General features: G+C 34.7%; 1 protein-coding gene across 1 annotated transcript; it reads right to left on the bottom strand.

Annotated features, from left to right (window-relative positions):
- Positions 1–763: 763 nt before the first annotated feature.
- On the bottom strand, positions 764–12,047 carry Tbca (tubulin folding cofactor A; the record flags this gene model as incomplete). The annotated part of the gene is given in 3 exon segments (XM_013514920.1): positions 764–1,016; positions 2,993–3,079; positions 11,942–12,047. Coding segments are annotated over 3 exon segments (274 nt in total), but the record flags the coding sequence as incomplete, so codon positions are not given.
- Between the last annotated feature and the right edge of the window lie 4,157 nt (positions 12,048–16,204).

Below are 16,204 nucleotides of genomic sequence, written 5' to 3'. Positions count from 1 at the left end.
GTATATTTTTTGTTGTTTTTGAGACCAGGTCTTGCTGTGTAGTCTAGGCTCACCTGAACTCATAGCAGCCTCCCTACCTCAGCCTGGGTGCCAGGATTATAGGCATGTGCTACCATGCCCAGCAAGCAATGGGTTTATAGTTGTGCTGGACATTTTGTGACAAAATAATGCTTTGTCGGTGCAGATAATCATTTGGCTGTGGCCGGTATATGCTGGAGCTGGTCCGCATCTTCCCATTCTGCATTCAGTGGTGTCATGGCACTAGCTTGAAACTGGTCATAGTGGGAGTATTTAAACTATGGGAATTGGCAAAAGCTGCAAATCAGAGGTTCCTCTGCCACTGTGAAGAGTCTGTAAACATTTTCTAGTGTACTGCTAACAGTAGCTATTATTCTCTTAAAACATAATTCAATTCTTCATTGTTCATAAGCAGCTTACTTGAAGACCTAAGTGGCTGGTGTTTCCTGTGTAAATCTATAAATGTTTTTTTACACATTTCTCATTTGTTTATTGTGTTGGAAATATTACACTTTCATTGTGAAGGGATAACTGTGAGTTCTTCCTTTCTTATCAGAGTGATATTCTATTCAAAATAAACTGCTTAAAATGTGGCTTTTTTTACCTAAGAAAAAAGAAGCTATTCTACAACTCATTCTAAGCTTATGAAGCAAAATATTTCAAAAGAAACAGATTTTAATTTTCTGCCCAAAATGTCTGATTTAATGATAGATTAGTTAAAATTTTGTAAAGAATGAAATAAACATTTTATTAGATGAACTCATTTATTTGACACATTAAATTATGCAAAGAAAAATATTTGCAAATGCATAGAAAGAATCACATTGTCATACTACTTAAACACTCAGCAGTGGTAAAAATAATGAACTGTAGAATGGACCCCAGGATTTAATGCAAAAACACTGTACAGGAAAGTTTCAGGCTTCTAACTTCACTGAATCCAAAACTAAACGTGCTTCTTTATATTCCTCTGCTTCTTCCAAGTCTTTTTCACTCTCCTGAAATGAAATACAATGAAAATTAGGTTTATCCTTTTGAGATGTCAGGACTTTGCTATTTACTGAAATATTAGAAACCATTAATGGAAGTAACTCAGGAAACAGAAAAAGGAGGCCAAGCCTCTTCAAAATGTACCACAGTTCTGTTACTTCATTAGAGGGAAAGAGGAGAAATAACAGGTTTTGTGACCTACTGTATATTTCCATAAAATATATTCTCATAATGAATTAATGCTGTTGAAAAATAGTAATTAAAAAGCCTCAAAAATTGGAAGAAATTTTTATTATCATTTTGTCAATGTATCACCATAAAAAAGATAATTAATAAAAGGAAGATCTACTACTGTGTTGCAAATATGACAGCACTCAAGTGAAAATAATGCTCCAGCTACCCACGGTTTCAAAGGTGACTGCATTAGAGTTGAATTAGAAGAGTGAATTATCTGTTTGTTAATGAGTATTACATATCTGACATGAAAGAAAACAAAATACTAACATCTTTCATTTTCTCAAATCTAAACACTGAGTTTTTCCATGATACTGATATATAGGAAACTTTAATATTTTGTGATTGTAACAGACAATATGTAAATTATTACACATAGAAAAACTTTATTTTTAAATTAAACTATGGTCTTAATTTAAATTAATTTCACAGTTTCAAATAAAATTGTAATTCATGTAAAGTCAATAAAAGATGGAGATACACAGTTATAAAGAGGGGATAAAGAATGTACTAAATTTAAGCTCTCTGTGGGCAGTTATTGTTGAATCTATCCTCATACACATGAATATACCATACAAAGACATTTTTTTTAAAAATTCACATTATTTTCTCAGGTACTAGACTCAGCAAAAGAAAGAAAAAGTAAATTCTTAGGGAATACAAACGGTCCTTTTTATGTAAGTTTTTTTTTGTTTATTTTTTTGGTGGTATTGGGGATCGAACCCAGGGCTTATGCATGCAAGGCAAGAACTCCACCACTGAGCCACATCCCCCAGCCCCTTAAATATTTTATTTTAACTCATTAATTATTTACAATCTTCTGTTACAAAATCCTGCTTCTTTTTTGGCTAACAATTATCATGGGTCTCAGTTTTTCATTCATAACTATGGAATTCTGTGTCAAAATTATTGTAAAATGAAATTTTTTTTCTTCTACAGATGTCCTAATTTGTGATAAAAGCAAATCCTGTTGTCTTTCAATGATTACATAGGAGCATACAGAAAAAGCCTTATTTTTGTAATTGAGGGAAATAACTAATGAATCAGGAAAAGATAGCTATGTACCTACTAAATAATATTAGCTTAAGAAATATAAACATAAAATTAGTAAAGGAACTGTTAGAATTCATTAACTATCAAATGCAACAACTAATTTTGTAAAATACTATGATTTTCTTTCTATTAAGAAGAAATAGCTTTTATTTATAGTTAGAATCATTTATAAGCTGAGTTAATTGCTATATCACAAACCATTTATACCACTAAGTATGATAATAGTGTTACCTACCCCCAAGTTCTTATAGTGGCTGCCCACATTATCTTTATTTATTCCTCTTCCTCAAACTAACTCAGACTAGAATCTGAAAGAATTCCAGATCCTTATAATAAGAGCCCAAATTCATTTGAAATATTGGATCCTTTTAAATTTCACTCAACTCACCCATAATGTCAAAAAAATCCTTATGTATGAAAACCAAATAATTAAAGATATTGCTGAACAATATTAGTACTATGGATACCTGCTATCATAATTCAAAGTTTAATAAGTAAACTAAACAGGCTAGAGAACTATTTTTACTGGGGTCACAACTCAAAACATTTACAATCCATTAATTATTTAAAAGTATACTGGTATACACGGCTACTGAATTAAAAATGTCTCTAATAAGTATTAAATGTTTAAAATTTTGACTCTCAAAGTATTAGTTTGAAAAAAATTTAAGCATAAGGCAGAACAACCTTTACTTACTAATATTTGCTGAAGATCAGTGTATGCTGCCTCTAACCTGCGCTGGCAGTCTGGGATCATCATCCGGGACTCTTGCAGGATCTCTGCCTGTAATGAGAGTATCTATGAGACATGGAGAGAGGACAGAATTCCATCTGTGTAGCTCGCACCTCGGTAAATACCTAGTAATTAAATGGTTCAACGTTTTAATTTAAACTGTGTTTATTAGAAGTCAGAAAGACTGTGCTACTGTGGAATATAAAGTGCAAGTTTTAGAACTTGTAATGAAGTTTTTTTGGTTTGTTTTTTGGTAAGCACCTTCTCATGATAAGTGAAAATTAACTGGAAAACCTTTCATAGAGCATTTATTTAAAAAGGCAATTTAAAATAAACTATTTCCCCCGCTGTCACAAAGCACCTTTATCCAAAATGGGATCAGCTGGTTATATAAATATCTCCTGCATCTTTTGAGTAATAAAGAAAAACAGTGTTCAGATAATACCACATGGAGATAATTACTGCATGAAAAAAGTTATTGAGTTATTGATCACATCGTGTGCACACTGCAGGAGGTTCTCACTGAAAGACAGAGGTAAAGAAAAATGAAAAGCAAAGACCAGCAGGTTCATATTTTTGATGCTTATCATGCATAAAAAGTTATTACTTATCCTTGTGCTTCATTTGTGAAGAGAGATTATTCTCACCATGCAGTTTGAGCCAAATCACCAGTGTGGCTCCCCCTCTCCACCTGAACTTCCTGCCTGCCCCTCTTGAAGCCAGACATCACAGAAGTAAGCACAGGGATATTTTTATCATCTAGAGGGTATTTCTGGATTTAAAATCTACTACTCAAAGCTGGACTGTAACATATCAGATCATAAATGAAAAAAACCCATCAGTACGTTAGTGTTAGATGGTGCACAGAAAATAAAACTTTTCTTAAGGTAGCAGGAAGCCTTATTTCTTTAAACTAGACTCAAAAAGAGCCACAGATATCATTTTAACATTTATTTCCAAAAAAACAATGTTTGATCAAATATCTTTTGAGAAACAGGTACATCTAAACATTTATTATGATTTATTAGGAGCTCACACAAAATAAAAAGGAAAGATATAATTTAATGATAATAATATTGTAATAGTGTATTTTAATAGAAACCTTACCTTCATCCCTCCCTCAATAGTTTTGTCAGAGCTTACACTATAAACAAAAGTCAGAATTACAGTGTACAGAGATGTTCTCTATCCACGTCTATTCTCTCAGGTGGAAATGTATTGCTGCACTCACAACTCTTTAATAAGGCACAGGCTGAACTTTTCAAACACGGAATTATGATTTCACTTTCAGAGCTTATCATGCTATGCCGAGAGACATTTAATCACTGGCACTAAATTGTTTTTGCATATCTGGTTAGTTCAAACACATGTGAAAAATCAGTAATAGGAATACTGATCAGATTTTGTCTATGGAATTCCTTCAGAATAACATATAAATTTAATAAGATGAAATTAATCCAAAATCAGGTCAAACCCATGATAAGTCAAGTGACTATAAAATATTTTGGAAAGCTTTAGTGTTACTGAAATGAATCTTAAACAAGGTATTCCAAAATAACTTCTATTCATTATTATTCTGTTATTACAAAATAAGCATCTTTAGTTTATCAAAATGAGATTCTGACTTATGCAGGGCCAACGTTCAGTCTCTAAGATCTACCCCAATTCATTCAGTAAGTTTACACTGAGCCCTCTGTATCTACATGTTCTGCATCTGCAGATTCAACAACAGTGGATTGAAAATAATTTTAAAAAAATTGTACCTGGGAGGAAAATACATCTGGGTTCAAGTCCAGCCTGAACTACAGAGTGAAACTCTGGCTCAAAAGACCAAAACAAAACAAAACAAAAGAAAAAATGAACAAATCCAAAACAAAAAACAAAAAAACTGCATCTGTACTGAACATGTGTAGACTTTTCCCCTTGTCATTATTCCCTGAACAACAGAGCACAAAACCTACACTGTATTGGCCATAGAAAGAGTGAGCAGTCCCTGCTCCTGGTATCTGTGGGAGGGTCCTGGAGGCAGCCCACACAGATACTGAGGGAAGACTGCATGTCTGCAAGAGGCCAGTGCAGGGATGTAAAGATGAGAAAGAGGTCTCCAAGCTAGTACAGTGTAAGCATGAAAATAAACATCTGACACTGCTTCAAGAAGACCAAGTCACAGAAAGCCAAAGGAACACAATGACAATGGTATGACCTGGATACCATAAACCATACCTCCATCAAAGCCACAAATCATATGCTTCTCTTCATAGCAATGAATTAAAATGGACAAGAATAACTTAAAAAGACAGCATGAGGTGTGGGATGAAGACCTACCCTGAAATACCTGACTTTAACCAAATGCACATTATCTTTCGAAGTGCCTCCCTTGGGAGGTAGGCACTCGAATGTGTCTCTCATTAAAATATCTGGGTAAACTGCCAGTTTATTCTAATGTTGGTCATGCCAAGTCTTATTCAGGTGAAATGGAAGTTGGGATGGGGGGGGGGGCTAAACGTGCCTCAGGTTATAACAATGATTAAACTGCTGAACCTAAAATCTGATCCATTTCCTTAATAGCCAAACATATACAAATTGGAGAGAAAATGCCTAATTAATAAATCTTCATTTTTCAGAATGAAGAGTTCTGTGGAATAATCTGCCTACTGCTAAGCTCTTTGGCTACTGCAGGATTGGGACAAGACTGGAGCCTCTTTAATTCAGTTGTCTGTAACAGCAGGTATGAGCTCCTCTAAAACCAATGGCAACTGCATTAGTTTGGCAGAATGAACTGGAGAGTCATCCACAGATAATCATAACAATGGTTAAATCATTTCTTTTACAAGGTGGTAAAATGTTAATATGCTCACATGCCAAAAAACTCATTTGATTTGTGTTTCGTGGTTACTGCTGAAGTTAAGATTGTAAGAATCCCATTTGGGCCCTTAAGTTCTAATGTATCAGTAGTTACTTTCAATGTAAATAGTGTAAATATACCTGACTGGACCCAACTGATGTCGACAAGAAACTCACTTTATTTTTTTTTTACTTTTTATGTTTTATTTGGTACCAGAAATCAAACTCAGGACCTTGTGCTTGCCAGGCAGGTGCTGTGCCACTGAGCTATGACCCTGACCCAAAGAAACTCACTTTAAACAATGAAACATAAAAAAATGAAGGGTGGAAGAAGACATATCACGCAAATATTAACTTTAAAAAAAGCATGTACTGGGGCACATAACTATAATCCCAAGAGGCTGAGGCAGGGAAGAGCCCAAGTTCTAGTCAAGCCTGGGCAATTTAGCAAGATACTATCTCAAAAATAAAAATGAAATTACAACTGGGGCTGTAGCTAAGTGGTAGGATGCTTGCCTAGCGTTATGTGAGGCCCTGGGTTCAATTCCCAGTACTGGAGAAAAAAAAGGCAGAAGTGGCTATATTAATATTGGATAAAGTAGAATTCAGAGCAAAAAACAAAAAATAGGGACAAAGAAGTATATGATACTAGCATAAAATAAAAAAAAAATCCATCAAGAAAACATAGGGATTCTAAATGTGCATGCACTAAACAACAGAGCTTCAAAATACATAGAACAGATCACCAGATAAAAAAGCATGTAAAATTGGTCAAAAAAATTTAAGCATTAACTGTTCCTTTCAACAAACCAATACAAATTAGTAGTACAATTACCTTAATATTTTTTTTTTTTTTCCCCTTTCTTCTTTCATTGTTTTCTCCTTTCCCTCATCCCAGTTGTTCTTTTGTTTTGAGCAAATTTCTTTCCCTTTCACAATATCTATAGTACCTTTTGGATTTTATTTACTCTTTCAGGTTCTTACACTATGGAGACAATATGATGTTTACACATGTGGGTCTGATTTATCTCACTTATGAGTATCATCCCTAGATGCATCCATTTACCTATAAAAGCCTTGAGTTTATCTCTCTTTATAGTTGAGTAATACTCTATTTTATAAAAATACAACTTTTTTATCCATTCCTCAGTTGATGGGTTGTTTCCAAGATTTAGCTATGACGAATTGCGCTGTTACAAAATGGGTGCACATATATTGCTGTGATACCATGTTTTCAGTTCTTCTGGAAAAATACCCAGAAGGAGAATGGCTGGGTTGAATGAGACCTCTAATTCTAGCTTTCTGAGGAATCTCTACACTGATTTCCACAGTGGTTGTGCCAGTCTATACTCTAACAGTGGAGATGCATTCCTTGTCCACTATAGCCCTGCCAGCATTTGTTATTAGTTGAATTCCTTATGATAGCCATTCTTTCTGGGGTGAGATGGAATCTCACTGTGTTTTAATTTGTATTTCCTGAATGACCAGTGATGTTGAACATTTTTTCATATGTTTGTTTGCTGTTTGTATTTCTTCATCTGAGAAGTGTGCATCCATCTCAGATGCCCATGTTACATGCTTGTATCTGGTGATCCGAACTACTCTGAAGACAACAATATGCAATATAACAACCATTATTGAATTCCCATCTTGTTTCTTGAAATTGTGTATCATTTCTAATGTTTGTTTAAAATTACTTTTTATTCTCTTGAAAATAAAAAAAAAATTTAAAACAATACATAAAACACAAAATGGCAGAAATGAAGGGAGAAGCAGACAAATCCATATATCCAGTTGGGACTTCAGTACCTCCCTACCTTTCAATAAATGACAGAAATACTAAAGAACCAGCACAGAGATGAAAGAATTAGACAATACTACCAGCCAACAAGTTGTAATTGACATTTACACAGCATTCTGCTTTAGGGGAGCACAATAGTCCACCTAAGAAAGAAGGATACAAGTACTATAGGGCACCTGAGAAACAATTATTGCAGCAGATCACATTCTGGGTCAAATAACAGCAACAAATATGAAACAAAAGTAGAAGAACAGAAACCATATATAGTGTATTTTCTAACTCTGATGGAGCACAATTAGAAATTACAACAAAAACAACAAAAATCTTCACTTAGTAATTAAGCAACATACTTCTAAATAACTCATAGAAAAAAAACTCATTCATAGGTAAATGGATACACTTGAGACCATAATGTTAAGTGAAATAAAGCAGACAACAAGCTTAAATATTGCACCGTTTGTCTTATATGAGACCCAAAATATAAATAAAGGGAAAACAACACACAGTTAATAGGCAGTAGGGAGATCTTTTTCTAACAGGAAGGAAAACAAGAGATTGAGGAAGGTGAAACGCAGAGAAGGGAAGAGGATGAAAAAAATAATTGAGAGAAAAAGGTGGAGACAGAGCTTTTGCAAATAGGAAGGGCACCAAGAGATGGAAGGAGCAGGTAGGGACAAGAGGAGTAGGGGACAAAAAGAATTATGATGTGTTCCATACGTGTACCAATTCCATATGATAAATGTCATCAATATGCACTGCAAAGGTCCTAACAAAAATTAAAATTAAAAAATAACTCACAGACCAACAAGAAAGTTTTAACAGAAACACTGAAATATATAAAGGAAAATGAAAAAATTACTTTTTGTAAGATACAGCTAGTCCAGTGCCAAGAGAGAATTTTATAGCACTAAATGCTTTCATTAGGAAAGAGGAAAGATTTCAAATTAATAGTCCATATTCTTACTATAAAGGCATAGAAAAAGAGCAAAACAAACTCAAAACAAGCAGAGGGAATGAAATGAGCACCAATCAATAAAATTAGAAACAAGAAAATAACGGAACAAAAATCTATGTGCTGAAGATGACAAAATGCTAAGCAAGGAAGCAAGACCTAAACAAACTGAAGGGACCTGCTCTGCTCACGCATCACAAATCTGAAAGAAAAGACATAAACTCTTCCTAAACTGATCTACAGTTTTGATGCAAGTTCCATCAAAAGGTGGGGCATTTATCCTAGAGAAATAAAAACATCTATCTTCATATCAAAACTATACACAAATATGCAGAGCTGCTTTTTTCATAACAGCCAAAACCTAGCATAATCTAAATGTCCCTCAATGGCCAAACTGTACTACATTCACATCATGGACTACTAATCAGCAATAAAAAAGAGTAAACTATTCACGAACTTCAATGGACTGCAATGGCTGTTCTACATGGAAGAGATAACTTTACAAAGTTACATACTGTATGCTTCTATAACACATCATATGACACCCTTTAAATGGTGTAACTACAAGCACCCTAGGCTTAGGTGGTGGAGGAGGTGTAGGTAGCTACAAAGATGCAGTATGAGGGAGTTTTGTGGTATTTCTTCTTTACTGTGGTGATAGTTATACATACTACGTGAGACAGAGCTACACAGAATTATTACATACACAGAGCAAACACCACCTCACACGAATGCACCATGGACCTAGTGAAATATGAGACAGGCTGTGGTGTATCAATGTCAATTTCATGGTTCAGACACTATATAATTATGCAAGATGTTGACATTAGGAAAGGAAGAATGAAGGGCGTCTGAGACTTCCCCCGATATTTTTTCAAATTCCTATTCATCTATAACAAAAAAGGGTATCAACAGAATACTATTTATAACCCTGAGTATATATGAGGATACAGGTTCTATAATAACCTATGATGTTATCTGTAAGATTTTACTTGGAAATGGGACACATTTATTTTCCTGCTCCAAGTAATTTAAACTTCCATTCTAACTATAGTGCTATTTTAACTATACTGCTTATTTTATTTTAGTGGTGACTAAAAGAACAAGGCAAAGGAAAGAACTAAGTGAGGTCACTAACTACCTGAAAATAAAATAAAAGGTCCGAGAAGGACCCAGATGAAATAAAGCTGTGTACTCTGTCATATCTTCCCACTAGATGTAACAAAATAACAAAAGGTACTAAGGTAAAAAAGATACAAAAGTAACATTCATCATTTAAAAATTAAAGATATAACACCTATATGAAGAGGAAGGAGTTAGTTCATAAAAATCAGTGCACTGGGGTCAAAGCTGTATAGCATATTTGTTTACTAATGCTCCTGCAAACAATGGGGATACAATGTTCTTTACATACGACTGCCCACACATAAAGGAAGGCAGGCTCTCCTACCAGCTTAAGAAAATAAGAAGGTTCTCCTCCTGGACAGCCAAATAAAGAGGAAGTTTCAGGGATTGAAACATGTTCTGTTTGCACTGCAGAAAGCAATTATGTACAGAAAAATCCTTTTAAGTGATTAATTTTGTCGAATAAACTTTGGAGTCACTGGCGTTAATTAGAGTGTACATAAGCAGCTATTTTTGAGTTTTTTTCTTATTTTTTATTTTTTAATACCATACTGTCTTAGTTACTTCTCTCTCATTGCTGAGACAAAATACCCAATGCCCAAAATGAAGGAAGGAAAGGTTTATTTAGCTCACAGTTTGTGGAGGTTTCAGTCCATACTTGGCTGGCTCCAAGGCAGAAGATAGCAAAGCAACAAGAGCAAAGGGGAGAACAGCAGCCGAACAGCAAACAGCCAGACAAACGGGAGGAATGGCTGCAAGCAGTTTCTTTCCCTCCCTGCCTTACATTGTAAACAGGCTATCCCCACCTAAGGGGCATGTAGCTCTCACATAATCTCCATGCCCTCCTCCTGCACAGGCTCAGGATGTATACAAAGTAAGCACCCTGGCTTCCTGCTGAGTCACTTAGCCAAACCTCTAGACTCCCCAAGCTGACACAATGTATCAACCATAACACATGCCTAAAAGAGTAACTACATCAGTGTTTAACATGTAGCAGATGCTCAATAAATTCTGCTGAGTAAATGGACATATGGGTAGTTTTACAGGCTTACTTAATAAGTTATGAGATTGCCTAGAGAGTGATTATAGATGAGGCAGCTGAAAAATTATATATACACGTGGAAAGGAGAAAGTGGTTACTTGTCTCAAGTGCTGCTAAGGTACACAGTGCTGATGAGTACAAAGGAGTGATGACAAACATCAGTGATGAACATACAACATCAGAAGCACGCTATGGCACATAATCCACATTCGTAGGAAGGGAAGGAGTATGGGTATAGATGCAGGCAGGCTGCTATGATTTCATAGTGAGAATGCAAGGAAGTTCCCCAACAGCCTCTAGTTTTTTAAGGAATCATGAAGCAAATGTCAGCTGGGAGTTAAAATTCAATAAATGCTACAATGGCATATAGAAGGTACTATGGCGATTGCCACACCTTATCAATATAGAGGTGAGTATAAAAGGTTCACAGGGTGAACAGGAATTAATCGGGAGAGGGTGGGTAAAAGAAGTAAAAAGAGCATCAAAGATGTGCAAAATCTCAGCACCAAAGAACAAAAGGCATGTTCAGGATGCTTAAAAGCAGAAATGTAAGGGATCCAGGTAGGGACTGATAAGACAAAAGTTAGAGCGGTCAGCAGATGCTGGAATCAAGAAAAGCTAAGGAGACCAAAATTTGTCATGAGACGCTTATAAGCAGCCACAGAGAAGGGAAACATATTTTATTTTGGTGATAGTCACACATCAGTTTAAGGAAAGTATTTCTGATTTTAAATATTAAGTATATTCAGTGTAAGAGTACCCTCTTAGGAGGGTAGTTCTTAGGACTGGAGAGGCAGTAGAGCTTACAGGTTCAGAATGCAGATTCAATCTAGAGTCAGAATTCTTGTGCTCAAACTCCAGCTATGTCACTTAGCTGGGGCTGTGGGCAGTTATTTCACCTTTGATTCAGTGTTCTTATCTTTAAACGGATGTTTTATTGGTGAAGAAATAAATAATAATACCACCTCAGAGGCTACTGTAAAGATATTTGATGACATGATGTTCTATAAATACTAGCTTTTACTGTTTAAGACGGAACTTTACCTGCTTTTTTAATACTTTTTTTTTTTTTTTTTTTGTACCAGGAATCAAACTCCTGACTTGCCAGGCAGGTGCTGTTCTGCTGAGCTATATCCCCAGCCCTATTACCTGCTTTTTAATGGCATAATTTTCACCATCTTCAGCTTTCATTTTTTCAATCTTTTCTTCTTGTTGTTTTGCTTCTTTTTCATACATCACTTTTTCTTTGACCAATCTATAAGTAAACCAAAAATGTTTCAGAGAATTAGCTTTTTCTCTAGAGAATAAACCAGAATAAATAAACTATGTAAATATAAAACATTTAAAATACTAAAGTTAATAGACTAGGTGTAGGACACGGAAACAAAATACATTAGTCATAGATACACGTGTGTATCTCTACCTAAGGCCAATATAATCTATCAAAGCATGAAGTTTTTATTTTTAAAATTAAAATCCCATTCCACTATATTTACAAAGTGAAAACAACACTGAAAATTATTATGTTCTAACATTTCTGTCTTGCCTTCATCTTGTTATGTGTGTGTGGTGCTGGGGATTGAACCTACAGCCTCACACATGCTAGACCAAGAGTCTTTCCACTGAGCTGCATTTCTATCTCCTTTCCCCACCTTGTTCTTTGGAAACAGAGTCTCATGTTCCCCAGGCTGGACTTGAATTTGTGATTCACATGCCTCAGTCTCCCAAGTAGGCAGAATTACAAGCATGCACCATCATTCTTGACCAGCACTGCTTGTTTTATTGATGTTTCTTTCCCAAAACCTTATCTAGATACTTGAAACAACATACTGTAATATATGTTTAGTTAAGTGAAGGGAAAAAAACCCTCAGTATACTGCATGCCAAAGCCCAAAGATTAGATTATTTTCAGCAAATAAACCAACATGATTTACTAAAGCAAAAAAAGGTACTGATACCCATCAGGAAGATTTTTGATAATAAAGAATAGTGCCATGAAAGTGCTATTGACTATTCGTTAGATAAACAAAATTCAATTAAACATAACAGAACAATTTTCCATAACTCTGGCTAATCAAAGTTTTAATATAAAAGAAGAGTGTAACCCAAGAAAGTATTAACATTCCTATATACACATTACCTAAAGAGCAGAAGAAAAAGCTTTCTGAGTCCAGACACATTAAAAATATCTTTCTCCACAGTGGTTGTTCACTAACTGTAGACTCATGTTTGCTGGAATGCAAATTAAAATCCTATTTAGGGCATGGTGGCTTTTGTGTAATTATTTACAGTGGAGATTTTTTAGAGCACAATTTACTTTTTATATTCTGAGTGACCCCACCCGCCCCTAAACTCTTGATATAGTGCTGGAAGGATTTTAAATCTGGATTTAAAGCACCACACACTAAATATTAAAATACTAAAATGTTCCAGTTTGGAATGTTGTGGATGGAAGAAAATGTAAGAAAATATTAACAATATAACCAACAGACATAATCTGTACGTGCATGGTCCTCACATACTTACACCCTAAAATTATCTCCAAGTGAAAAAACTGAAGTTCAAACTAGGTTGTAAATGTTATATTGCCATGATAATTATAAACAAGAAAGAAAGAAGCATATTTTAAAAACAAATTAAAAAGGAACATAATAAAACTAATCTTTCATTACTTGACAAGAAAGTTTTGATAGAGAAAAAGCTTGGAAGTAAATAGAGGCTTCTATTGTCCTTCAAAATGTATAAACATTACAACATTTAACAAAAAAGAGATGCTAAGAGTACACTGTTGTCTCTGAGTAGACTTTAGCTGCATTTACTGATTTTCTGGAATGAAGATTCAATTAAAAAGAGAATCTACCAATAAACATTCTCCTTTTGCAAACACTATTAGTTAAAATAACAAAGTAATGTTATTATATCATAAAGGCATAATTAGTTGAAAATATTTTCCATCCACCTTAAAAATCCACATCTACAGAGAAACAACATAGCAACTTTAAAATCTTTATAAAATAATTAAAATGTTAAAACTTTAAAATCATTATTTGAGGAAAGTAAGGAGAAGCCATAGAAAGGTTAGCTTTAAGGAGAAATATAAGAAATGACAACACCAAGGTGATAATCAAATGACAATATGCTACTTAACTGTGCATATAGGACAACATTTTATGTATGTAGCCTAGTGTTTTCCAAATTACTCCATGGTATATTAGTTAAATAAGTTCCTTATAAAGCACTACTTGCCAAATGTTAAAGATTTGTGATTTATGTTTGCATATTAAAAGGTCTTGGGGAGTCCTGCAGTAACTTTGTTCAATTGAAGGATTAACTAGAATAAAAGACTATTCCTCCCTTGAGAATAGTTGCTTCTAGTTTAAAAAGTGCTCTTAGATATCCACGAACTTTTCAGAAATGTGTATATAGCACACTTAGACATACAAAATGCTGAATAGAATAATTTTGGATAAATCAATAATTAGACACCAGGACTAAAAATTTTAATAGCATGGTTTTTCTCATTTCAATAGCATGGTTTTTCTCACTGTAAATATAATTTTCATTGTTAAAACCAGCTTTGTACTTCAGGCCATCTAATCATACTCCCATCAAGCCAGGCTAAGTGCCCAGATGAAAGGCCACTGGGATCGACAGTAGTAAGGACGACTTGGGGACGTAGCTCAGCGGTAGAGCAGATGCTTAGCATGTGTGAGACCTTGATTTCAACCCCCAGGAAACTCCTTCACCCCCTCCCAAAGGTGGTAAGAAAGCATAATGGAATGGTATGTATAAACATATTGTATCATGGATATTTTCAAGCAAAAATTACAGACAAAAGTAGCGTCATGAATACTATGTGCCCATCACTCAACTTTGTATTAGTATTTTGGCAATCTTATTTCATCTATTTCCTACTATTCTATAAAAAAAAAAATCTCTCTTCCTCTCCTCTTCTGAATTCAGACTGACTCCCAACCCTCCCCCACGGTCATTTCTGGCAAATGCTCTACCACTGAACTACCATCTACAGCACAGCTGGTTTGGTTTTTGAGGTTAAAAAGTCTGTATTCACCCTGGCCCTTATACATGTATAAAATATTAACTCAAAATGCATTAAAATCTAAAATTAAAAGCTTAAATTATAAAAACTACTGGATGAAAACCCAGAGGGAAATCTTGCTAGCCCTGGATTGGCCAATAAACTTTTTTTTTTTTGTCTTTTTTGAGATAGGGTTTCACTATGCAGTTCAGGCTGGCCTTGAACTCACTCTGCAGCCCAGGATGGCCTCAAACTCACAGCGATCATCCTTCCTCAGCCTGCTGAGTGCTGGGATTACAGGCGTGCACCACCACGCCTGGCAATAAACTTTTAGATATGATACCAAAAGCACAAACAAAAAGAAAAACAATATAAACTGGTTTTCATCAAAATTAAAAACTTTTCTATCAAAGGGAGATCACAGAATGGGGCAAAATACTTGCAAATAATGTATCTAATAATGAAGTATAACCCTAATATACAGATAAGTCAATGATAAAAAAAATTTAAAAATGGGTAAAGGATCCAGACATTTTTCTAAAGCAGTTCTATACATATGAAATAAGGACATAAAACATGCTTAATATCATTAGTCACGAGTGAGATGCAAATCAAAATCACAACTAAGGTTCTACTTCACAACCATCAGAATGTCCACAATCAAAAAGTCAGATAGTAAATAACAAGTGTTGGCGAGATTGCAGAAAATTGGAACCACCTAGTGACGCTGATGGCAATGAAAACTGGTACAACTGTTTTATTCCTCAAAGAATAGAGAGTTACATATGTCCCAGAAAATAGTTACTGAACACTCAAACAATTCCACTCCTGAGTATATACTCTAGAGAAATGAAAACATAGATTGACAAAAAAAATTTCTAAAAAGGCTCATGACAGCATTAAGCATAACAGGCAAAATATGGAGATAACTCAAAAGTCTGTTTACTGATGAATGAATAACCAAAACATGATAACCCTTTCAATGGGATATTGCCTGGCTATAAAACAGAGAAAAGTACTGATTCAAACTACAATGTGGGTGAATCTTAAAACAGTCTTAAATATGGTTGCTCAACTCTGTAAATACTGCATGCTAAAAAGCAATGAACTGTAGACCTGAAATAGGTGAATTATGGGAATGCAAATTATATCTCAATAAATCTGTTATCAAAAAGGAAAAAGAAAAGTTTGTGACCATCAAGTCAGCTGCAGGGGAAGGCCTGAATACTGATACCTCATGTACAACTGAAGAAGGGAATATCACAGAGAGAGAGACTTGTACTTTATTTGTAATTAAAATTTTCACAAGAATTTTAAAAATTAAGATGAAAATATTTTCGGAGATTCAAAATAAAACCACTAATTCAGGTCAC

The sequence above is a fragment of the Chinchilla lanigera genome, unplaced genomic scaffold (genome assembly GCF_000276665.1).
Source record: "Chinchilla lanigera isolate Chin_1 unplaced genomic scaffold, ChiLan1.0 scaffold00024, whole genome shotgun sequence".
NCBI lineage: Eukaryota > Metazoa > Chordata > Mammalia > Rodentia > Chinchillidae > Chinchilla > Chinchilla lanigera.
The sequence above is the reverse complement of the archived record's forward strand: the minus strand, read 5'-3'. Positions and strand labels throughout refer to the sequence as shown.